Below are 26,203 nucleotides of genomic sequence, written 5' to 3'. Positions count from 1 at the left end.
ATGAAGATTCAAACATAAGCATTCGAGAAAACAACAAATCTGATAACTTCCACCCTCGACAGTCACAGAGGCCCGGAAAAAAGGTCATTGGTATTATCATTCCTCTTTGGTTAATTCATTAAAAAGAAAATTGTCAAAGTTTCTGTCAGGTTAGTATCTTACAACCCACCTATATGATTAATCTAATCTTAGAAAGACTAAACCATAGTAAAATGCTGAAAAATTAGAACTGTAACGTCTACATAATTTGTCGTGTACAGAACAGAGCAATATTCGATTATATACAACTTGAAGGTTAGAGAAAATGCAACTTTCAACAACAACAGCTAAAAATAAACAAACATAAGAGAAAATATCTTGGTCGTCTAGAAATAGCAGTCTAGTAGAGTTCGAATTCCATCCTACTTTCTTGAAAAGGGAGATACATATTTGTTAATGTAATTCCCGGGGTACAATACCTGACAGAAAAGTGACATGAATTCCTTTCATCGAATGACTCAATCAGAACTGGACTGGAGTGCTAAACAACAAAAGCAACAGAAAAAAGGTAAAAAATTGTAATGTTCTGAGTTAACATCAAACTTAATGCAAAGCACAGATGCTCCAACTAAAAAAATTACATCAACTGTAAGAATTCTTCAGCAAAATCTGGACAACATCCAAGACGACGAGTCAACAGTCAAGATGACGAGCGAATTTCTATCTCTTGACAATACTAATGATCTTGCTCCCACAACTTATCACCTGCTTATTATGCAAGACTTCTTAACATCCTTCGAAAATGTAGCCAAAGTCTGTTTGTTTCTCTATGCAAAAACTGAGTTCATATACATCAATAAGGTTGAAAGTCATTTGCCAATTTACCACAATGTTGGAACACAACTCAAGGAGACTAATAACTTCACGTACTTTGGACCCTATGTTGCTGATAGAAAGAAAGACCTCCTGACACGCAAGGGACTTGTGTACCTGTTACAAGTTTCACAGTAACTGTTAATCAAGTATTTTAAAGTCAACAAGGCTAATCTTCTTAAGGCCTTGTGTAGAGAGCATTCTTCTCCATGAAACCGAAATCTGGACTACGAAGAATGAACATCAATATCGCCTTGATGATGCATACACTAAACTTCTCGTGAGGACTCAAACCATTTTATGGTATGAATACAAGACCAAAGATAAGATTTATGGACATATTCCACTCATCTCTGTTGATTAGTGCAAGATGGGGCGTAGTTGTTACCATACTGAAAAACAGGCCATATCGGATATATTTTGGAACGATAGAGGACGGAGGCCGCTGCTATATTGATGCTATTTGCTGAGATTCAAAGCATGGAACTAAGGACCTAGTAAAATTAATGGATGATACAGATGCCTGGTGCAGCTTGGTTGCGCTTGCGGTTGTTTGAAGAAGTGTAACCAAATTTATGTCAGTCTTACGTAGTTTATGGTGTTTTTCCAAAAGTAATGGAATGGAAGAATATGAGAATAGTAGAACAATAAAATGAAAGGAATAAAATTGTTATTTATAAAGTGCTAGTATTACGACGGTCATCATTCGCTTTCGAAGATGGCTTGGTGGCATGTACCATGCTTTCGTTAACTGTCGTAGGTGTCCATCTAGTTGCAAGCAAATACAAACACCCTCTCATTCTTCCCATTCTTGACCCAGGATGTAACAGCTGGAGGGAGAGAGAACTTCTTTATCTGTCGGCCTCGGCGATATTTAAACTCAGAGAAATTGAACTGAAACAAACAGCGCATTGCATTCTATCCCATGCTGTCGGGCAGCGGTTCTCAACCGAGGTTCATATGGCCCTGATGATCCATATAAAATTTTTGGAGGTCCACGCAACAAAATAGTAAATTGGGGATCCACAATAGTATTTTAAGGGACCCTGAAATAATTTTGCTTCAGATTGGTATGTATTGCCAAAAACAGTTTGGTTTCTTTCTCTAACACTTTACCTAGTTTACATTAACTTATGCAAGTTAATGTGTTTAAAAAGCAAAAAGGGAATTTTGAAAGAAGTTTCTATAAAACTAGTTCTTAAACATCGAATGGCTATGGGGGTCCACTAGAATAAAATAGTAACCAAAGTGGTCTAAAGATTTAAAAAATGGTTGAGAACACCCGCTCTAGCGACTCTGCCAAAAGACCGCCATATTAAATATGAGATTGTGTGTTGTAATTATAGGATAAAATTCAGTCTGAGGAAACTAGCGAAGGTTTCCCTCGACGACAATGAGTCAACAGGTGGATTCGTTGAATTCATGGCAGAGTGCCATTGTTTTGAGGAGTGTAAAAGAATCTAACGCTCAAGATCTTGTTCTTCTTCACTGTCAAACGAAGAACAAAAGGGTGAAACGGTAGATTCCCCACTCTTCACAACATATGAAAATATTATTTATTATATTCTGTAATATATAAACTATTCGTAAGGAATCTTATTGTTGGAAAAGCTATTCGTTGTTTTTGTTGTTGCTGTTGTCTAACCATATATAAGTCCTGATCGAGCAGACTTATGATCAAAGTCGTTCTAGTCGTGACCATCTTGCCTTTTCCTATACGCAGGGAACCCAGAACCGTTTAATTCAACGTGTACGGCCTTTAAGACGGTAGGGGTTGATTTTAGAGATGTTTGGCCGCTATTTCTAGCAAGTCAAAAGACTTTTTAGAGCAGTGGTTCGCAATCATCTTTTGTATTTTACTCAGCTAGACCCTCATAACTAGTCATTTTTTTTCTTAAATCCTATATTTTTTATGATTAAATATTATTAGGAATTGTATAAAAAAGTATTTAAAATATGTTCTGTATTGTAGAAGTATAATCGATTTACTACACATAATTTCTAAGAACTAAACCTTATATGGACCCCGAAAGGTCAGGTAGACCCCAGTTGAGAACCACTGATTTGGAGGATCCATCGCTAGTTCGAAAATTATTCCTTACAACCCTAGAGTGCATATTTGGTTGCCATTATTACCCATATTATCCATTATTATCCTCTCATCACTCCTAGATTCCAGTCAACGAGGGAAGCGTTATGTGATCATTTAACCTGCTAGAAATACCAGCTAAATTTCTCTGAAATTTATAGTCAGAGTCTGTAAGAGGGGTATGATTCAGCTGGTACATTGGAGGTGAGGAAGGTGCGATCTTTCGACAAGTCACTCCCTAAAAAACATAACCAGAAAAAAAGCTCACAATCCTCTTGAATTTTGAAGGGAGACTTTGATGTGGAAGTGGTTTAAAAATAATCTTGTTCCTCTGGTAAATTTCTCTTAGCAGCCCTGTTTGTCGTAAAAAAAAAACTTGGTTGATGTGGTACTGGGTTCCCTATACATAGGAAGAGAGAGGATGGTCATACTTGGAATGCTTCTGATCGTAAATCTGCTTGGCTACAGCTGATTTGGAGCTAAATAACAATAAACTCGAAATTTCGCATTAAATACTATATCCAGTTGCACTCGACAATCCTTTACAAAAAAAAAATGAAATGACATACATTAATGTTGTCCTAAATACACTATACAAATAGTAAAGGAATAATTACATAGATAATCCATAACTGTAGTTCTCAGGAATTCCTTCATAACAGATGTCGACCTACAAATGTTACAAATGTACATCAACCACGTCCGACCGTCAAGGGTTACTACAAAGGTCATGAATAATATCCCTTCTTCCCTTCTAATTAACTAATTAAAATAAAGTATTCGTTGTATTGTCTGCTTCAAAAGCTACAGTTAGATTGCTGTTTAGCTCCACGTCACTCTTGATCAAAACCATGACAGCTGTGACCGTTCTGCTTATCTTACTTTCAGATATTTTACCACCTTTTTTAATGGTTGAGTATGATAGGAGGTTGTTGTTCTGACATGTAGTACATATAGGGTCTATCGTTGACTCGTTGAGTTATTTTTAAGGTAGCTTGTTGTTGTTAATCTTTGTTTTTGCAGCTGTAAAGCCTCTTGTGGTCTCTTACTAAGCGGATCTATGACCGAATGTTATGACCATCCTATTTTCTATTCATGCATCGAGTGTCTATTACCACTTCATCCATTGTCTCGTACATTTTTTTAAAGGCGTTATGGCAGCGTCCGGAACCTTGGTGATAAAGAGGCTAATTAAATGACAAATGAATTTTTAATGATTTGAGCATTTAGATCTATATTCATATATTTGTTATATACACACTGCATATTCGAAATCCTAGCATTTCAAAGACTGTGGGAAGACCTTAGTAACAAAAAAAAATCTTAATAGGCAGTAGGAGAATTTACTCCAAACTCGGTCTTGGATAAGACGAAATTTCTGAAACCTCTGTAGCTTCTGAGGTCAATGCCAAACTTTTCAAAGACAGTTTTGTGATTTGTTTAAATTCTGATGAAATTTAACTGTCATGAAAGAGAAAAGATATTAGGGCGGAGGTAATAATGATTATCTTTGCAATTTCGGCTGGTTATACTCGAGCTGGCCAGCCCCTAGGAAAAACTAAGCTAAGAGTACTAAATTCCTTGGAAGAAAGCAGCGCGAATGTATACGAAAACAAGGACGGAAAGAAACGGAGAAAATGGTACGCAAATGCAAATAACAGGACATTAACAACGGGTATCTTTCGACTAAGGACGAATTAAATTAAGCTGGCGTGTGTGGAAGTAAAACCTTACAGCAGGGATATAAGATTTGACAAGCACAGAGAGGAATATAGATGTTGCACGGATGATAGTCGATCCAAGAAAGGAAGGTCAGACTTGGCCCGAACACCGGTCACGTAGGGAGAGAAGAGAGAGAGGTAGAGGCAGAGGGATAGAAGAATTAAGGAGGACCGAGAAAAAATGAAAGGGACAGAGTGAAGTGAAAGAGGAGGGAAGGTGAGCATGAAGTGAAGGCCAGGAATTGTATTTGTGTACCATTTCTCCGTTTTGTTGTCCCTTTTTGTATCACCTAACTGTTTAGATGTCTTGCGTTTTTGTCCCATTTTTGTATTTTTTATATATAAAAATATAGCGACGTACGTACACTTTGGTCTCTTATATGTAAGTATATATACATCTATATTTTGTACGACTCTATTATTCTTTCTATTCTCTCATTCTTTCTTTCTTTCTATCAGCCCCTTCGCACTTACGTCGTTCATTCCACTCTTCGTTCTCCCTCTCTCACATTTCCTGGCCTTTTCTTCATGCTCACCTTCCCTCCTCTTTCACTTCACTCTGTCCCTTTCATTTTTTCTCGCCCCCTCAATTCTTCTATCCCTCTGCCTCTACCTCTCTCTCTTCTCTCCCCATGTGACCGGTGTTCGGCCAAGCCTGACCTTCCTTTCTTGGTTCGACTACCATCCATGCCTGTCAAATCTTATGTCCCTGCTGTAAGGCTTCACTTCCACACACGCCAGCTTAATTTAATTCGTCCTTAGTCGAGAGACACCTGTTGTTATGCCCTGTTATTTGCATTTGTGTACCATTTCTCCGTTTTTTCGTATATATTCGCTGCTTTCTTCCAAGGAATCTAGTGCTCTTAGCTTAGTTTTTCTTGGGGCTGGCCAGATTGGAGCAATCTCGAGGTATAATCAGCCGAAATTGCAAGGATAAATAACCTGGAAAACTCCGAATGACCCGTCCTTGTTTTCTTTGTATCGTCTGTCCGGATGTTTTGTTGTCCCTTTTTTGCATCGCCTAACTGTCTGGATGGTTTGCGTTTTTGTCCCATTTTTGCATTATATATATATATATATATATATATATACACATACATATACACACTCTCTCTCTCTCTCTCTCTCTCTCTCTCTCACTGCGAGGATGATCCGGTTCTCGACTGAAGATAAAAGGCTTCGAATGACCCGTCCGTATTTTTTTTTTGTATCGTCTATCTTGATGTTTCGTTGTCCCCTTTTGTATCACTTAGTTGTCCGGATGTTTTGCAATCTTGTCCCATTTTGTATTTAATTATATGTATGTATATATATACCTATATATATATATATATATATATATATATATATATATATATATATATATATATATATATATATATATATATACATATATATATAAAGGAAAAGAAGAAAATGCTGACAAAATAATTTAAGTAAAGGAGAGTGTATTTAATTAGGTGAAAGTTCTTTACCGGTTGCGCATTTGTTATGCTTATCAAAAGATATTTTTTAAGAGAGATAGAGTTCCTTTCTGATAGATTTTTTTCTCTTATCTGACTTTATGTTGGGTTTGCTGTCTCTTATATGTGAAAAAAGAGGCTCCAGAGTTGTTTAAGATTTGCTTGGTTTAGCGCCTAAAGTTTCTTGTGGACAATGGTCAATACAATTTTGATTGGTCATTATAAAGGGGTCACGTAAATGTTTGAATGGAAGTTGGTGTTGGGGTAAGAAAATAGGCTCCAGAGATGTTAAAATTTGGCTAGTGTCGCGCCTAAAATTTCTTATTGGTCATAATAAAGAGGTCACGTGGATGTGGTCATAATAGAGAGGTCACGTGAATGTTTAGAATGAATGTTTGTGTGGGTGGTGTATGGAGTTTTCGAAAATAGCGTTGTTGAAAATTCTTATTGTTCAGGCTGGTCAGTAGACGTCATGTGGATATTTTAAATAGCTTTTTAGGGCGTAGTTAAGGAGTGTATTTTCCGCTTGACTGAATTTGAGCTGGATAAGTAAGTTCGTTTAGGACAGGAAGAGCTATATGTATGTATGTGTGTGTGCGCGCGCGCGCGCGCGTGTGTGTGTTTATATGTATGTTGGGGCGCGCGCGCGTGTATATATGTGTGCGTGTGTGGGTACAATTTTCAATATTTATAGTTCTGCTGGCCTTGTGCCTGTATCGGGAAGCAACGTGTTTGTGTGAAGTCAATATTTACAGTCATTTCCAAAAAATAGTGTTGGATGTTTGCACCCGTATCAAATTATGTGTATGTGTGGAACCATATATTTGCGTGTGTCATGGTGTTAATATCTGGGTAAAAGTGTGTGTAGGGTGTGTGCAGGTGTAAGTGTGTTTGTTGTGGGTTCGTGTTAGGGGGATGTGTTTAGAAGTGGTCTGTATTTATTAATAAGGTGGGATTCCATGGTTATTCGCTGGGTATGAGTGGCATTGTCTTTAAATTTGTAGAGGGGAAAGATTCTAAAATTGGGATGAAGTTGTGCGGCACAGGTATCAATATGTGCACTAAGTGCTATTTTTCTGTATTCCTGTATTTTTATTTGGGATCTGTGGACAGTCATGCGTAAAAATAGCCTCCGCCAACGCATGACTGTCCACAGATCCCAAATAAAAATACAGGAATACAGAAAAATAGCACTTAGTGCACATATTGATACCTGTGCAGCACAACTTCATCCCAATTTTAGAATCTTTCCCCTCTACAAATTTAAAGACAATGCCACTCATACCCAGCGAATAACCATGGAATCCCACCTTATTAATAAATACAGACCACTTCTAAACACATCCCCCTAACACGAACCCACAACAAACACACTTACACCTGCACACACCCTACACACACTTTTACCCAGATATTAACACCATGACACACGCAAATATATGGTTCCACACATACACATAATTTGATACGGGTGCAAACATCCAACACTATTTTTTGGAAATGACTGTAAATATTGACTTCACACAAACACGTTGCTTCCCGATACAGGCACAAGGCCAGCAGAACTATAAATATTGAAAATTGTACCCACACACGCACACATATATACACGCGCGCGCGCCCCAACATACATATAAACACACACACGCGCGCGCGCGCGCGCACACACACATACATACATATAGCTCTTCCTGTCCTAAACGAACTTACTTATCCAGCTCAAATTCAGTCAAGCGGAAAATACACTCCTTAACTACGCCCTAAAAAGCTATTTAAAATATCCACATGACGTCTACTGACCAGCCTGAACAATAAGAATTTTCAACAACGCTATTTTCGAAAACTCCATACACCACCCACACAAACATTCATTCTAAACATTCACGTGACCTCTCTATTATGACCACATCCACGTGACCTCTTTATTATGACCAATAAGAAATTTTAGGCGCGACACTAGCCAAATTTTAACATCTCTGGAGCCTATTTTCTTACCCCAACACCAACTTCCATTCAAACATTTACGTGACCCCTTTATAATGACCAATCAAAATTGTATTGACCATTGTCCACAAGAAACTTTAGGCGCGAAACCAAGCAAATCTTAAACAACTCTGGAGCCTCTTTTTTCACATATAAGAGACAGCAAACCCAACATAAAGTCAGATAAGAGAAAAAAATCTATCAGAAAGGAACTCTATCTCTCTTAAAAAATATCTTTTGATAAGCATAACAAATGCGCAACCGGTAAAGAACTTTCACCTAATTAAATACACTCTCCTTTACTTAAATTATTTTGTCAGCATTTTCTTCATTTCCTTTTTTTATATATCACAGCTCGTGTTCCACATCTCCTTTTTTAAATATATATATATATATATATATATATATATATATATATATATGTGTGTGTGTGTGTGTGTGTGTGTGTGTGTGTGTGTGTGTGTGTGTGGTAAAATTGCCTAAGTGTTCGTCTTGCCGTTACCGAAACCTATTTTCAAAGGCAGCGTCCAAAACGAGCATTTTAGTTCATTTAGACGAGTGTGTGTACGCGCGTATGTGCGTACGTGTGTGTGTATATATTGTAACTTCAAATAATACTATATATCATAATTATTGATTATATTGCCCTGCAATTCATAAATATTTCCCCTTTTAAAAGCGCTTTCTCTTGACACAAGAAATGAAATAAAATAGTAGTAACAGAGGTCAATTATATACATTAATCTTGAGAATACAACAAAATCAGAATCTAGGAACTGCCTAACGGCCCTGGAGGCTCACTTGATCCTTCTTGTCTGCTAACCCGTTCAGTTATCCACTAAGAAGTGAGTGCAGCGGTTTCAGAGGTTCACTCAGCATCACTCAGCCAACAACACATATGGTAGCATTGTAACTTTGTGAGCTGATTTCTGTTTTTGTTTTCTTTTTTCTTCTATCTTCCCTTTTTATTTTCATGACACTGACAACAAATAACGTAATTAATGTTTCATAATTTTGTGAACCGCTAGCGCTTATGAAATGTTGGGAAACTCGTGGAAATGGCCAAAAAGTGTATAGTGCTGCTTTTGGCAATGTATGTATTTTCTGATTTTTATTTTTCCCATGGTGGTGGACTAGTAGTGATTCCTCACTTTACGTGGTGCTGGTGATGTCTCTGTGTGCATTTCCCCTCCAAATCTAATCAAGATAATAATCTCCACCCTCTTAAATGTATCTCTACAATATTTCATTAACAAAAGTCCTATCGGTGATGGGGATTGATCCTGAGACAAAAACGTTTACATATCTTTAAAATTTCTCTCGGCTGTTTATAACTTCGTTAAATCTTGTAATAAAACATATAATGTTGTCGGAACAGACAGACAACTCTCTTTGTTCATAAATTTCTCCCAGAAACTTTCAGATGAAAATAATTCGATTGTTTCTTAAATTTCAGACATGTTAAACATATTATTTTGTTTGTTTAAAACCAAAGTCTTATTTTCAACAATGCTAGCTTCTTTTTCTTCTTCTTCTTCTTAAATTAATCTAATCACCAATGATGATGAAGAGAAATGAAAATAGTTATCTTCAACAACTGTTTAAAATTTAGGCAGAAGGCCAGCAATACTGCAGATGGGGGATTTAGTGGCTATCATCCATCTCTACACATGACCTCTCTCATATCAAATCGACTTCTCTATTTACTTATTTTGGTTAACATGCAGTTTACTTTCATAAAATAGTGAATGTAAAATGTCCTTAAAAAATGAAAGTTTGTTTTGATAGAAACCAAAGTGATGGCAGTAACATCCCATAATTTATAAAATAATTGTAAAATACAATACTGAGTGTGCTTTTCCAAATGTAGACATTTCCTTTCGTATACTTTTAACATTAATGGTCACAAATTACTCAGGTGAGTATTCATTTGTTCAGTTGAAGTATATTAAAAATCCCATCAGAACAACTATGCAGGCTGGATGCCTTATCTCTACTAAGTATAGAAGCAGATGTGTTATGTAAGATTAATTTTTAAGGATCTGATCAAAGACTTTGCAATTAAAAATAACAAAGAAAACTTTTTCAAATATAAGTAAAGTTGAAGTATACAAAAATAAACATTATTTCCTACTTCACTGTTAGTTTTCTTTCATTTTGAAAAATAAAAATGTACTTTTTGGTCTATTATTGTTTATATTTTGAATTACATAAATATTGGCGTTAGGAATGGCATCCAGCTGTAGAAACACTGCCAGATCAGACTGGAGCCTAGTGCAGCCCTTGGCTTCCCAGACCCCGGTCGAACCGTCCAACCCGTGCTAGCGTGGAAAATGGATGTTAAATGATAATGATGATGATGATGATAATGATTGGGACACCAAAATCTTTCAAGTACTTTCAGTCTTTCAAGTGCCTCTATGGGTCTTAATTTGGCCCTGGTTGCAATCAACTGCAGATTGACTTGCAGAACATGTCTTTGCAGTATATATACACAAATTTTGTACAATCTTTTCACAAAAGTTTAATGATTTGAATCACTACCGATTCAAGTTAGTCTTTTGTGCGTGGTTTCTGCCATCTCACCACCTTAATAATAATAATAATCCTTTCTGCTAAAGACATGTGGCCTGAAATTTTGGGGGAGGGGACTAGTCAATTACCTTGATCCCAGTATTTCACTGGCACTTAATTTATTGACCCCAAAAGGATGAAAGGCAATTTGAACTCAGAATGTAAAGAAGGACAAAATGCCGCAAAGCATTTTGCCTGGCGTGCTAACAATTCTACTAGCTCACTGCCTTAATAATAATGATGGTCACTCTCATCGATTTCGTCTTATGAGTATTTAATAGAAAGAATATTTTTTTTAAAAGAAAGGATTAAAAAATAAAAGAAGCTGCATCTATTTCCAATAGGTGCATGAATGTAATTTGAGTTCAGGTATGGATTTTACTATGAAATCACAATGAGGACAATGATGATTTTGGTTTTGTTTGGGATTGGACAAAAGTATCTGTTAATTGCAGGATATAATTCTTTTATTGTTCTATTCCTTCAACTCAAATTGTTTAGATGCATCATGACACATTTTATACCGCTCAAATCAATTTAGGCAATAACTTTCCCAAGATGTTAAATTAATCTGTAGGGATTTTAGCAATTGCTTCAACTTATCCTTATTAAACTCATGTTTCTTCATATTTTATCATTATTTCAGGAATCATCTGGTATTAATCCTGTCAACTACAAGCTAAGCTACAGTATCCTATATGGAGCAGTTCTGTTCATAATTTTACTGAAAATGTTAAATTAGGAACTTTGCTTACATCACCAATACCATTTACAAGGGAATGAGTGTCAAAACTCCACATCTGCTGTCCTCCATGAAGAATTCACCAATTTTATAAGCAATTATTTCAAAACATTCTGTTAAACATCATTTCATTATAATATTTATTTTGAGGGTTAACTAAATTTGTTGCACAGTTTAACATCACCACTGGGACCTCAAGGTGCCATTAGCAGAGTCAAAACTATTGCAGCCACAAAAACAAAAGACAAAATGAACTTACTTGAAGCTAGTGATGGTGCTATTATTATTTAAATTTGAGTTTTTAGTTTTTTGACATTTATATTTTATTTTTTGTTATAAGTAGTCATATTGCTGAAGACTAAGATCTTTGCATATGAACATTCCATAATCCAGATCAACAAACTGTTCCTTTTCTTCAAGTTTCTTTAAGCACAAGGTTGCATGTAATGTGAAAGTTTTCTGCTGTTTTCTACTTCAAGATACTGCAAGTGAGAATTGTTAATAGTTTCACCCATTCTAAAAGTCACACACACACATTCATATATACACACACTCACATACACACGAGGAAGCACATAAATGCAAAACAAGGTGAATAGTCCTCGAATACCAAAGGTAGAATCATATGGTTTTTTTTATTAAAGCTGCAAAAACATCACAAAAGACTGTCTTGATTCCAGATGTCTGACGAATGGGAATGTGAGACTCGGAGTCACTGTTTTTTTGTGATGCTTTTGTGGCTTTAATAAAAAAATACACACACACACACATTCACAACCATCAGTTTAACATGACAACATCTGTTAGTAATTTCTATTTTACAATTCATCTCATAAATAAGCATTAGAAAAGAATTAGTGAATCAATTTTTAAAGTGAAAAAGTATGTCATCAAGTGAATAATTTAATTCCAAATTACTTCTCATATAAAGAATGTAAAATATTAACATTACCTTCATTGTTTGAAATAAATTTTATCTATGTTAATGTATGCCTCTATTATTTTTTTTCACTTATTTACCTTTTTCAAAAAACAAATTATTCTAAAAGATATTTTTTGTTATCTTGGTAAATGATTTGATAGTTCTATTTAAACACCACTTCATTATTATGCATTTTATTTTAGCCATAAACCTTTTTTTTTTTTTAGACATTGTGAGATGTGTTTTTGTGGTGTCCGTGTGCATGTGTGTCTGTGTGTGAACAATAAGATTTTATCCTCTGATTTAATACCCTTCACTACATGAGCTTTGGATACCTTTAGCAGAGTCCACGCTATTGCAAGCATTTGGGTTAGCTCCCCAGAGTGAGGATAACTTCTCTTCCTTACAGAGATCTAGGAAAAGTTCATGGGTATTTCCCCGGGCTATGTAAAACAAAAACAAAAGAGTTTTCCTAGACCAGGGGTGGGGGGAAACCCCTGCTCGAGGGCGCAATTGCGCAAGCAAGCCCTTTTTAGTTCGCCCACACGCTGATATACTCGTATGTATAAAATATGGTAAAATTTTTTCAAATCTAAAATTTATACAATATTCGTATGCCTGATTGCGAGAAAGGTCGCATTTCCACTTCGACTTAAAACGGTTAGACTCGAACAGAAACTAGTCCGGTAATTGCCATTTGATTGGAAATTTTCTTTTCGTTATAAAACACATATTGCTAGGATTGTACCACCCCCTTGAGACCCAACTACACTCTAGCGGAAAAATATAGACTACTTCATAAGTAATATAAACGTCCTAAATTCAGTGGCGGCGTTAATGAAAATGCTACGCATTAATTTAATGTGTACTTTATTAATGTATATCGAATTACACATAGATATATACAAGATCTACACATACGAGAGTTAGAATTTGTGATCCGCCGGCAGACCTTATTTCTTTGTAAATGTTTGCCTGCCGCACTAAAATGTTTACCGACCCCTGTCCTACACAAATTCACATCAGGCATTCCAAAATGTTTGAGTTATTTATTGGACTACATTATGAAATGCATGTGATTAGAGTGAGATTTGGCAACTGTTTCAGCAGTAACTCAAGAACAGAGGAAGGTACCTGAAGCACAGAAAGGAGTAGTCAGTGAAAAATCAAGTACGAAGGAATGATATTGTGAATGAGGAATGGCTGTCAAAGGAAGTTGCTCGAGGGAGCAAAGGAGGTAACTGGTAGCACAAAAAGCAAAACTCATCAAACCAAGTGGTTAAACAACAAAGAAAAGGTTGAGAATCATCTTTTGCTGAGCAAACTAATGAAGGAACTTACATGGACAATCAACTTCCTAGAAATAACAGCCAAATCCTAACTTATTACCTTAAGAGAGAGCCACCTCAGATAATGTAATTCTTGATATGTAATTTCTGAAATGAAAGAGAGGATAGTGATGGTTTCAACGCCTTTGGTCATGCAGATGGTTAATCAGGGTGAAGCATCAACTATTTGTTGAACTTGAGCTGCATAGAAATGGTAAACTTCAAACATGCTGAATCTATTTTTGCAGATGGGATTTCTGGTAAAGAACATTAGCTTGGAGACAGAAATATGAAAGGCTGCACTAAGTTGACATCTCATGAAGTTTACTGGATCTTCTTATTTTCCAGCAAGTGCACAACACTTTGACCTACTCTGTCAGTATTGGTTCAAACCCATCAACATGCATTTTAAACTTATTCGTCATAAAATATGGACATTTTTACCCACAATAAATAGCATTTAGTGTTCACTAGGGCTCAGTTCTGTGTCCACCTACTCATCCAAGCCATTATAGATGAACTTAAGACTGGTTGCACTTGGGAACTACTACATACTGATTGTTTTGTTCTTATAGAGGAATCAGTAAAAGAATTAGTAAAGAAATTTCAAGTGTAGAAACAAAACCTGGAATCAAAGGGCCTTAAAGTTAATTTAAGCAAAAAAAAAAAAAAAAACATTGCCTTGCTCAGTATGTGGGAAAGATGTAAGTAGAAATTGTACATGGTGCACCTAGTGCAAGCTCTAGAAACAGAAGAGGTGCAATGGAATCACAAGAAAATTAACAGAGAAAGTAGTCTTTGAACACAGGAGCAATAAACACTATGGAAATACATTCTCTCAAATGCCCAGAACGTTCCCAAGAAATAGTAAATAGTTTGTCACTTAGGTAACCTTATTAGCAGTAAAGGATGATAGAATAATGATAGGGTAGAAAGTTTAAGGAGTTTACTTTTGTTGGTAACAATTATATATTACTGATAGTGCCTGCAGCTTTTTTAAGACAGCAGAAGCAATTTAAACTATTTATGCTTGACTACATTTAACCTTGAATATTTGAAAATCAAGATTAATGTATGAGATATAGTGAAACAGGCAAAATGTAATCAGTAAGATATGTAAGACTAAGAGATACAATTAATATTGATTTCAAATTTTGGTGCAAGGCCAGGAATTTCAGGGGAGGTAGTAAGTCAATTATATCAACCCCAGTACTCAATTGGTGCTTATTTATTGACTCTGAAAGGATGAAAGGCAAAATCAACCTTGATGGAATTTGAACTCAAAACATAAAGACGGACAAAATGCTGCTAAGCATTTTGCCTGGCATGCTAATGATTCTGCCTATTTGCCACCTTCTAGATACAATTAATATTGATAATAGTTCTGTTGTAAATAGGTGATCCAAAGTCTTTGTTTTGTTTGCAACTCCACTGACTGATGCCGTTCCTATCAAATGGTCTATTTAAACCTTTAACACACTGCATTTTCTCTACAATTGTTTCCCTGCCACTGCCCTGTTACTACAGGGGATAAAACTCATATGGTGACATGATGCACCTACAGTGTGCTAAAGGTTAAGGCTTTTTGTACGAGCTAACAAGAAGAGAAAGATAAGTCAGTCAAATGTCAGGCAGAAAGCAAGATTGTCATGGAGTAAAATAGTGGCCTCCAACAGATTGATCGTGGTAGAATTTGAAAAAAAGCTGAAAATGAAATCTTACTTTTAAAATATTTGATAACATGTAAGGTGTTTAGGAATGTTATACAATAAGCTCTACATTTACTGCCAATAAAAACTGAAGAATATTTCCCAAAGTAAATTAAACTTTTGGATTTTTTCTATTTAAAAAACCAAAAAAAAAACCCCAAAATAACCTGTCACAAGTGTCATAAAGAATTCATCATCATCATCATCATCGTTTAACATCCATTTTCCATGCTGGCATGGGTTAGACAGTTCAACTGGGGTCTGGGAAGCCAGGAAGTTGCACCAAGCCGCAATGTGATCTGGCAGTGTTTCTACAGCTGGATACCATTCCTAACTCCAAACCACTCAGAGAGTGTAGTGGGTGCTTTTTATGTGCCACCAGCACAGGGGCCAGAGGAGCTGGCATCGACCACGATCAGATGGTGCTTTTTATGTGCCACCGGCATGGAAGCCAGTCAAAGCGGCACTGACTGGCTTCTGTGCTGGTGGCATGTAACGGAAGCCAGTCAGTGCCACTTTTGCCAAAATGGATCATGATCAAAGGCTGGAACCATTGATGTAGATGCATCAAAATAACCAAATGTTTTAAACATCTACATTTTTGAGATACCATTATTAATATCATCATTATTATTTACTTACTTTATGGACTAATCATCATCATCATCATTCAATGTCTGTTGTCCATGCTGGCATAGACAACAGACAGTCAATGGATGGTTTGACCAGGACTGGTAAGCTGGAAGGCTGCACCAGACTCCAGTCGGACTTGGCATGGTTTTCTACAGCTGGATGCTCTTCTTAATGCCAATACTCCGAGAGTGTAATAGGTGTTTTTATGTGCCACCGGCATGGGTGCCATTTTCATGACACTAGTATCTACCAAGACTCCGATTTTGCTCAGCTTGATGAGTGTATATGCTTTTTTAAGGAAACACAACACATATAAAGAATTCAGATGTAAAAAATACTTTATTTTTTTAAATAATTTTTCCCTGCTACATAGCATTTTAATTGTGTTTATCTGTGACAATATTTGAAAAACATCACAATCTAGCATAATTATATATGATAATTAAAAAATAGGATGCTGGTGGTCATGTGAAAAATATATAAATATATGCTTATTTACAGAAATTACAGAGATTAAGAAAAACATAATATGGAGAAAAAAATTACATAAATAAAACCACAAAAATAAGAAAAGTTGCCTTAGAAAGATTAGATATTTCTTGGTTTTATTAGTAAAACAAACAGAATATAATTTAAAACAAAATCTTCAACACATCATTTTATAAATATTTCCTAGGTTTCAACTGAAGCAATAGGCATTATTTAAAAATTATTATCTGCTCTTTTTGTTTATTCATAAAACACTGTATGGTAAGTTTTAGGCATCTCCACCTTACATGTCACTACCAAAATATAAAAAAATATATAAGTATATGATATGTGTAAAATTATAAGGTCATCCCATAAATAATGCAGTTTTTTTAATGATTTTTTTTTCAAAATTAAGATAAACAAAGTTCTTTTTTAAATCTAAAATATACTCCCCTTCATTGTCTACAATGCTCTTCGATCTAGCTTGGTAGATTTGCAAGGACCTACTTCCAAAATTCACGTAAAATACTCCTCCAGTACTGTTCTGACCTCATCTACAGAATTCATATTTTCTTCATCCAAATGATTTTGAAAACTGTGGAATATATGATAATCGGATGGGGGCAATGGTGGGTGGGTCATCGTTTCACATTCAAACTGCTCCAGCCTTTGGAATGTCATCCTTGCTGTGTGTAACCAAGCATTATCCTGATGGAAGAACAACTTTCATCTTGAAACCAAAGATGGTCGTTTTTCTTCTAGTCCTGACTTGAATGACTTGTTGAATGACGAAATCCATGCTTCTCTGCTAATTCAACAGTTATCATAGGATTTTGTTCCACCAGAGTTTGCAGGATGTCCTCATCAAGCTGAACAGATCTTCCAGGACAAGGCTTGTCTTCTGGGCTGTAGTTTCTGGCTCAGAATTTCTGGAACCCCCGTTAACATTGGCTTACACTTATTGTCTGATCCCCATATACTTCATTAATATTCCTTGCACTTTCTGTTGTATTGTCACATTTATTGAACTCATAAAGCAAAATATGCCAAATATGCTCCTTTGTTACTTCCATTTTAGCTTTGCAAAAATAACTGTTAAAATCGAACTGCATCCTTCAAAACTTGCACGAAGAATAAGGACAAGATAAAATTACTACCTGCTTTTATAGAAAATTTAATCAGGTAGTTTATTCCGTCCCCCTCCGTCTTTTAGATCATGCAATTGAAAAAACCACATTACTTATGGGACGACCCAATATATGCAGTATACATAGCAAAGTGCCATAAAATTGATCACACGTCATTGTTATTTAGATAGATAGTAAGCTATGTGTTATAGTGAAATATATGATTTGCACAAGCCTGTGTGTGAAAAAAGCGTGTTTTCCGTTTTTCTACTTTTCGCACTGGGGATATATATATAGATGTAATGTGTAGACCACTAAGAATTCAAATTCCAGTAGGTGACAGAGTTGTGTCCCTTGAATGGAAGATCGGAAGCGAATCACATTCTAACACTGCAATCCTTTTAATTAGTAACAGGATGGGTTTTTTCGCAAATTTAAAGCAAATTGTATTTCTAGTTATAATGTTAGATGTTAACACCGTGGTAAAGGAGTGATGATGTGTCACAACAGGAATTAGATTAGGACTATTTTACTTCATGCCATACTATCATATGCTGAGCCAACAAGCCAATGGTGGGTGTTCCTATGTAGTCATGTGGCCTGCAAAAAATAATAGTCAAATGTAGCTCAACTTACAATCTACTATCTTAAAAAAAAAATTTTCAATAATGCAGTTGTGTGTTCCTTGGTTATGATCAAGGCAGGGGTCTCTTTGATCCTAGATCTATTTCGTTCAGAGACGAGCTGGGGCTAAACAAGAGCTTCTATGCATTGCTCTGCCTGGTACAAGCAGCAACCAAATTTCTCTTAAATTATACACTACCATCTTAAAAGGGGCAGGACACATTGGATAAAACAGTCTTAGATGCATGGTGTTTGAAACTGATCCCAAGCTGGAATGGGATGCTCATAATTAATATGTTTATTTGATCATATGACTCTTAATTGAGGGTTGACTTGGGGGTAAACATATTTTAGGTAGACACCCTTCCAGATACACAGAAAGGAACTGTGAAGGTAGGAGTTAACTATTTCCACAAAGAATTTAGAAATATCTACTGTTGTAAACCCAATACTTCAGGGAATAGAATTAAATATATTTCATTATTAATGACCAGTTTACAGTTGTAATAATCATAAGATTAAAAACAGATATATCAAAGTGTAAACTAAAATAAAGAAATATACCGTTATATACAAGTGTGGGCAAAAGTAAGTAAACAGTTGCATGGGTCATGCAATCAAACCAAAATTCCAAGAAATCAAAAAAGAGGGCTTCCAATGAACTAGGCATCCCCTGCAGATCCCTTTGTTGAATCCTGAATTGCATAGGTTTAAAAAAGAGAAATAGAAGCTAAAAGAACATTCCACTCATATTAAGCAACTACTTAAGCCCATCCCTGCATATCGTCTGACAAATATCAAAATCACTTAATTTGTCTATTAAATCTAATTTCAATCATTGGACTGTGGGCCATGCTTGGATATCATCCTTCAGAAATAGAATTATGTCAAGCCTTGCACTTAAACTGCTAATTACTTTACCAAACTGAGAATGCCTTTGACTGAGATTCATTTGGAATTAAATAAAACAACTAACAATCCATTAACACTCATGCATTATATATATATATATATTTATATATATAATGGTTTTACAAAGCTATGCTGAAACAATGCTTGAAAAACTTGAAGAGACACAATTTAACGTAAAGAACTCAATAAGATAAAGTAGAATGGAAATATATGCTTATTCAGATGATGTCACTTTACAAGATTAATCACGTTTAATTCAATTTAGATTTTGTCTGAGTACACTCTGACAAATAAAAAAAAATGAAGGAAATATGACTAATCTTGTATGGGCCATTATCAAAATAAACATTCACACAAGTGTGTTTGAGTGTGTGTGGAGACTAAGAAAGAGAGAAGGTTAAGAAGGTTATTTGACATTCTAAGGTAATGAGTTCAATGACTGTGTGGTATCTTGACCAACTGTCTTTTACCAAAGCTTTGGGTTGACCTAAGATTCTGAATCAATGGAAATTATAGAAGCCTGTGGGATGAACTGTACCAGTAATTCAAAGTTCCAGCATATGTCTTTGTGGAATACTCAACCACTTTGCACATTATTTCAATGTAGAAGTGTTCTGGTGGGCAATCATATTCTTAATACAAGAGATGAGGAATTAAGTACATTATTTATATTATTTACATTTGACGGATATTTATCCTCATCTTGTTTGTTGTTAACACGTTTCGGCTGATATACCCTCAAGCCTTCATCAGGTGTCTTGGGGAAATTTCAAACTTGGGTTCTCATTCCTAAGGTATTTTTCGATGTTATTATTATTATTATTATTATTATTATTCAGGTCACTGCTTGGAATGGAACTTGGAATCTTGGGGTTAGTAGCCCATGCTCTTAACTACTACGCCATTTGCCCATGGGCATATGGCATAGTGGTTAAGAGTGCAGGCTATTAACCCCAAGATTCCGAGTTCGATTCCAGGCAGTGACCTGAATAATAATAATAATAATAATAATAATAATAATAATAATAATAATATCGCAAAATACCTTAGGAATGATAACCCTTATTCAAATTTCCCCAAGACACCTGATGAAGCCAAAACATGTTAACAACAAACAAAATGAGGACAAATATCCATCAAATGTAAATAATGAATCATATAGTTCTCAAAGAGAGAGTCCAGAATTCATGATATCACCATAATCATATTACATCAGAATTCCATGCTGGAATGGCTTGGATGGGTCATATATATACATATATGGGGCCAGTAAATGAAGCACTCAGTACACTCTGTAAAATGGTTGGTATTAGTGAGGGCCTCCAGCAGTAGAAACCTTGCCAAAGTAGACAATGGAGACCAACACAGCCATCTGGCTAAACCAGATCCTGTCAAACAGTCCAGCCCATGCCAGCATGGAACATGGACGTTAAATAATGATCATCATCATATTTGTGTATGTGTGTGTGGATAGATAGCTAGCCAGACAGACAGACAGACAAATATTTAGACAGATAGATATATTATTAGATAGATAGATTATTAGATAGATAGATAGATAGATAGATTATTAGATAGATAGATAGATTATTAGATAGATAGATAGATAGATAAATAGATAGATAGATAAACTTTTAGAGAAACTTTGCCAGATCAGATTGGAGTCTGATGCAGCTTCCTGGCTTGCCAGTCCTCAGGCAAACTGTCCAACCCATGCCAGCATGGGAAAGCGGACGTTAAATGACGATGATGATGATGATGATGATAGACAGATAGATAAACTTTTAGACAGACAGATAAATAGATAGACAAATATTTTCTGTTGATGAACAAGATTGTTTTATCTCTGTGGGGTTAGTATTAGTCAACTGCACACATTGCTGGGTTTAAAATAATGAAATAAAATGGTAGTTAGAGTATATGAAGGTGTTGGATGCTTTGATTAGTCATATAGGTAGTGATGTTTATTTTGATCGGTATCAGCAGAAAGTTCTGCTTTATTCTAAAGCATATAGATAGTAATGTGGTTGGGTATCCAACTGGTTACATAGCTGCTCATCTTGTTGATAACATTTGTCCTTTTCATCAACATCAGGGGTGGGGCTTCTTTGAGGTTGGTTAGTAGAAGCAACAGTATATACCAATATGGTGAGTGGCATTCAAGCTTGAATTTTTTATTTATAATATGGTTGGAGACTGGTAGATGTCTTATTTCTAGCATAAGGAGATAAGATGGCTTTTTTTTTCTATCACTACTTTAACATGATAAAAGATCCGTCTCCAACTGCCAACTCTATATAGGCAAAGTCCCTAAAACTTCTTTTACTTATATTTTCAAATAACTGTTATAGCCTTTAGTTATAGTTAATACCTAACTGGGTTTGCATATCTTTTCTTCTCATAAAGATAAATATGAATCTCCTAGATTCTATTCTGCTATTTAACTTCTCAAGTCCTTTGAAAAAACTTTGTTTATGCTTCTTGCACTGAAGAGTACAGTGAGATGTAATTAATTAATTAATTTAATTAGTTCAATTCAACCATGAATTTGCATGATTTTTATATCTCTGCACGAAATGATCATCTGCATGAATTAAAATTCTCTTAGATATTTTAATATCTTCTCTTCTCCATTTTTAACAAAATTGTTGAGTTTTATGGGATTTCTTTCCATAAATTCACAACACATCATATACATTTATATGTATATATATACATACGTGCATATATATACACACATACATATGTATACATAAATATATATATATACATAAATATATATATATATATATATATACATAAATACATATATATACATAAATAAATATATATATATATACATAACTAATTATATATACATAAATACATAACTAATTATATATACATAAATATATATATATATACATAAATATATATATATATATATATATACACATACATGTATACATAAATATATATATGTATATATACATATGTATTTATACATACATATATGTATATACATATATAAATACATATATATTCATATGTATTTATACATATATATGTGTATAAATACATACATGTATATATAAACACACATATATATTCATATATATCTATACACATACATACATATACATACATACATATACATACATACATATATGTATATATATATATATATATATATTATATATATATATATATATATATATGTCTTTACTACCCTGTTGATGGTAAATTATATGCTTTTAACATATTGAGTCTCTAGATTTTTTGTCTAGGACATGTTTATTTTTTCCTTTCTTTCTTCCCTTTGTTTATATTGTATGGTCTTGTTTTTATTCTGATGAAGCTCTGTTGCCTTAATTTGAATACCTGATGAAGATGTAGAACTTTATTCTTGCACTTATTTATAGACAGCATTTTGGTAACCGATCGGAAATAGCCCTAAGATATGTTACATAACCTGTTTTGTTATGTCATGCTTTGTATTGAAAAATAAGCTACAAATGTAGTCCAATCGATGTGTTTGTTAATCTGAGGTTTTCTAAATTTTCTTATTATATATATATATATAGGTGCAGGAGTGGCTGTGTGATAAGAGGCTTACTTCCAACCACATGGATCCATGATCAGTCCCACTGCATGGTACCTTGGGCAAGTGTCTTTTACTATAGCCTTGTGCTGACCAAAGCCTTCTGAGTGGATTTGGTAGATGAAAACTGAAAGAAGCCCATCATACATATATATATATATACCATATATATACTCGACAGAGTGTAAGTACCTTGAGAGAAAAGTTGGAACTAAGAAGCATCAAATGTAGTGTGCAAGAGAGACAACTGCGCTGATATGGTCATGTGGCGAGAATGGATGAGGATAGCTGTGTGAAAAAGTGCCACACTCTAGCGGTTGAGGGAACCTGTGGAAGAGGCAGACCCAGGAAGACCTGGGATGAAGTGGTGAAGCACGACCTTCGAACATTAGGCCTCACCGAGGCAATGACTAGTGACTGAAACTTTTGGAAATATGCTGTGCTTGAGAAGACCCAGCAAGCCAAATGAGACCATAACCTCATGGCCTATGCCAGGGGTGTAACCAGCCCCCTTATGCGTACCTTTGCTTCATTGGACACTAAACTCTGCTTGCGAAGACCTGTTGAGGCAAGTGAAATCAAAATCAAATTCGATGACTGGCATCCGTGCTAGTGGAGCACTAATCCGAGCGTTATCATTGCCAGAGCAGCTAACTGAATTCTGTGCCAGTGGCATGTAAAAAGAAGCACCAATCGAGCGTGATAGTTACCAGCATCGCCTTACTGGCACTTGTGCCAGTGGCATGTTAAAAAAACATTTGAGCGAGGTTGTTGTCAGTGCTGGGACTGGCTCTTGTGCAGGTGGCATGTAAAAAAACACCATTTGAGCCTGGCTGTTGCCAGTACCGCCTAACTAGCCCTCGTGCCGGTGGCATGTAAAAGTACCCACTACACTCTCGGATGTAGTTGGTGTTAGGAAGGAAATCCAGCTGTAGAAACTCTACCAGATCAAGATTGGAGCTTGGTGCAGCCATTTGGTTCACCAGTCCTCAGTCAAATCGTCCAACCCATGCTAGCATGGAAAGCAGACAATAAACGATGATGATGATAATGATATGTGATGATTATATATATATATATATATATATATATATATAAAATTAAGATTCCATTGGATTAGGTACCTAAATTGAGGCATCTTGCTAGGTCAGTATAATCAGCATACCTAAACAATATTAATTGAATATTAAGACTTCATGCAGGAGTGTTTGTACCTGATATACCTGCCATGTGTGCAGTTAATTAATTGACACCTATACCTCTTTGTTTGTTACTCATTTATATATATATGTATTTGTGTGTCTGTGTTTGTCCCCCCACCATTGCTTGACAACCGATGTTGGTGTGTTTATGTCCCCGTAACTTAGCAGTTTAGCAAAGAGACTGATAGAATAAGTACTAGGCTTACAAAGAATAAGTCCTGGAGTCAATTTATTCAACTAAAAGGCGGTGTTCCAGCATGGTCACAGTCAAATGACTGTACTTTCCCTAATAACTTCTAGAATCATATCCCTTTAAATACTTCACATAATTCTCATGTGTTTCTATCGTTCTTTGCTTTGCTGCTATTTCGATTTTCTTGTGGTGAAGCTAGCCATTTCTTCTATTTCTTGTTTGCGATGCGCCCACCCTTTCTTGCCCCTATCACCAATACTGGAAATCCCTTGTGCCAGAAATCTCTTATACCAAAAGCTCCAAAAAAGGCTCTGCTTCACTTCTGCACCAGAAGACCTACATACCTTCATCCCTTCCAAACCATCTTCCTCTCACCTCCTCCCTCTTTCTCTCTGTGGCTGGTGCAAAGTCTCTTCCACACCTAGGGTAACGTGGTGGTGGAACAATACTGTAGACAGGGCCATTAGGGCAAAGAAACTGGCCTGAAAGAATGGGGGCAGCAGGGAACTGTATCAGATAGCCAGAAGGGAAGATAAGAGACAGGTATATCTAGCCCAGAGAGAAGCAGAAAAGAAGTTTGCCTATGTTCAGCATCGTGAGAATCAAAGAACTGAAGTATTTCGTATGCAAGACAGTGTGTGAAAGAGAATTGTAATGTCATAGGAGAGAAATGTGCCCGCATGGATGATGGTGCACTTGCTTTTAATGAGTCTGCAAAGAAAGAGGCTTGGAGATACCATTATAAAAGACTGCTGATCATGGAGAGTGAATGAGAGGCGGAGAGTCTGCCAAATATTGACCCAATTGAGGGACCAGCTACCCAAATCAACAGTACCCTGGAAGATAAAGCAATTAAGGATATGAAGACAGGGAAAGCCCCTGGCCTATCAGGAATCACTGCTGAGATGCTTAAAATATGTGACAGTGTGGGTTATGGTCTAGTCACCCATATTGTAAATCAGGTGGTTCATGAAGGAGTCATTCCCAATGACCGATGTAGCAGCACCATAGTCAACTGCTACAAAAATAAAAGTGATGTCTTAGACAGAAATAATTACAGAAGTATCAAATTGTTGGATCAGGTGATGAAAGTTACAAAGAGAGAGAGAGAGTCGTGGCCCAACTAATTAGAGAGAAAGTTAGTCTAGATGAGATGCAATTTGGTTTTGTGCCAGATAGAAGCACCACTGATGCAATATTATTGGTAAAGCAACCAAGCCAAAGATAAACCTCTGTACTTGGCTTTTGTTGACTTGGAGAAAGCTTTTGACAGAGTCCCCCAATTCCTTATCTGGTGATCAATGCAGAATCTAGGGCTAGATGTGTGGTTGGTGAGAGCCATACAAGCCTTGTACAGCATAGAGGAGCTCCCAGGTGTAGCCTGTCTTGAATTTCTCTGTTATTGTCTGGATGGCTATGATGAACAAGTGAGGGCTGAGCACCAATCCTTGGTGAACCCCTATTTGTACCCTCAATTCTGCCCACTCTCACCTTGAACTTTGAGCCTCACAGAGGCAATGAATGGTAACCAAGACCTTTGGCAATGTGCTGTGCTTGAGAGGACTCATCAAACCAAATGCACCCATGCTGATGGCACGTAAAGAACATCATTTGAACATTGGGCCTCACAGAGGCAAAGTGGCTGAATTCCTTTCAAGCATTGGGCCTCACAAAGGCAAAGTGGCTGAGTTCCTTTTGAGTGTTGGGCCTTACAGAGGCAATAACCAAGACCTTTGGCATTATGCCGTGCTTGAAAAGAAGACCCATCAAGCTGAGAAAAATTGCAGTCATGGCAGATACCAGTGTCATGCAAAAGGTACCCTGGTGTCATGCAAATGGCACCTGTGCTGGTGGCATGTAAAAGCACCCATTACACTCTCAGAGTGGTTGATGTTAGGAAGGGCATCCAGCTGTAGAAAACCATGCCAAATCAGACTGGAGTCTGGAGCAGCCTTCCAGTGTGCCAGCCCAGTCAAACCATCCAACCCATGCCAGCATGGACAACAGACATTAAATTATAATGATGTACATGAAAGAGAGAGGGGGAGGGGGGAGAGGGGGAGGGGGGAGAGAGAGAG

At 36.1% G+C, this 26,203-nt stretch overlaps 1 protein-coding gene and 1 long non-coding RNA gene across 4 annotated transcripts in view; one reads left to right on the top strand and one right to left on the bottom strand.

The window, feature by feature from the left end:
- Positions 1 to 12,178, top strand: part of LOC115232126 (deoxyribonuclease-1) — a 55,636-nt gene extending 43,458 nt beyond the window's left edge. For 2 of the 3 annotated variants that reach the window (XM_029801984.2, XM_036498919.1), the window contains exon 8: positions 11,329 to 12,178. In XM_029801984.2, coding sequence (XP_029657844.1) covers positions 11,329 to 11,424 — 96 coding nt within the window. In that variant the 3' untranslated portion in view covers positions 11,425 to 12,178. Of the gene's footprint in view, positions 1 to 9,136; positions 9,202 to 11,328 lie in introns of all 3 variants that reach the window. The other variant, XR_004997210.1, reaches the window with a different exon arrangement.
- A 5,714-nt stretch (positions 12,179 to 17,892) lies between these two features.
- Positions 17,893 to 19,912, bottom strand: LOC118761197. Its single transcript, XR_004997211.1, has 2 exons — positions 18,402 to 19,912; positions 17,893 to 18,332 (listed from the first exon to the last, which is right to left on the bottom strand). It is a non-coding gene; the product is annotated as an uncharacterized LOC118761197 (long non-coding RNA).
- Between the last annotated feature and the right edge of the window lie 6,291 nt (positions 19,913 to 26,203).

Source organism: Octopus sinensis, linkage group LG2 (assembly GCF_006345805.1).
Source record: "Octopus sinensis linkage group LG2, ASM634580v1, whole genome shotgun sequence".
Taxonomy (NCBI): Eukaryota; Metazoa; Mollusca; class Cephalopoda; order Octopoda; family Octopodidae; genus Octopus; species Octopus sinensis.
Note: the sequence above shows the minus strand (reverse complement) of the source record. Positions and strands in the feature narration are given on the sequence as shown.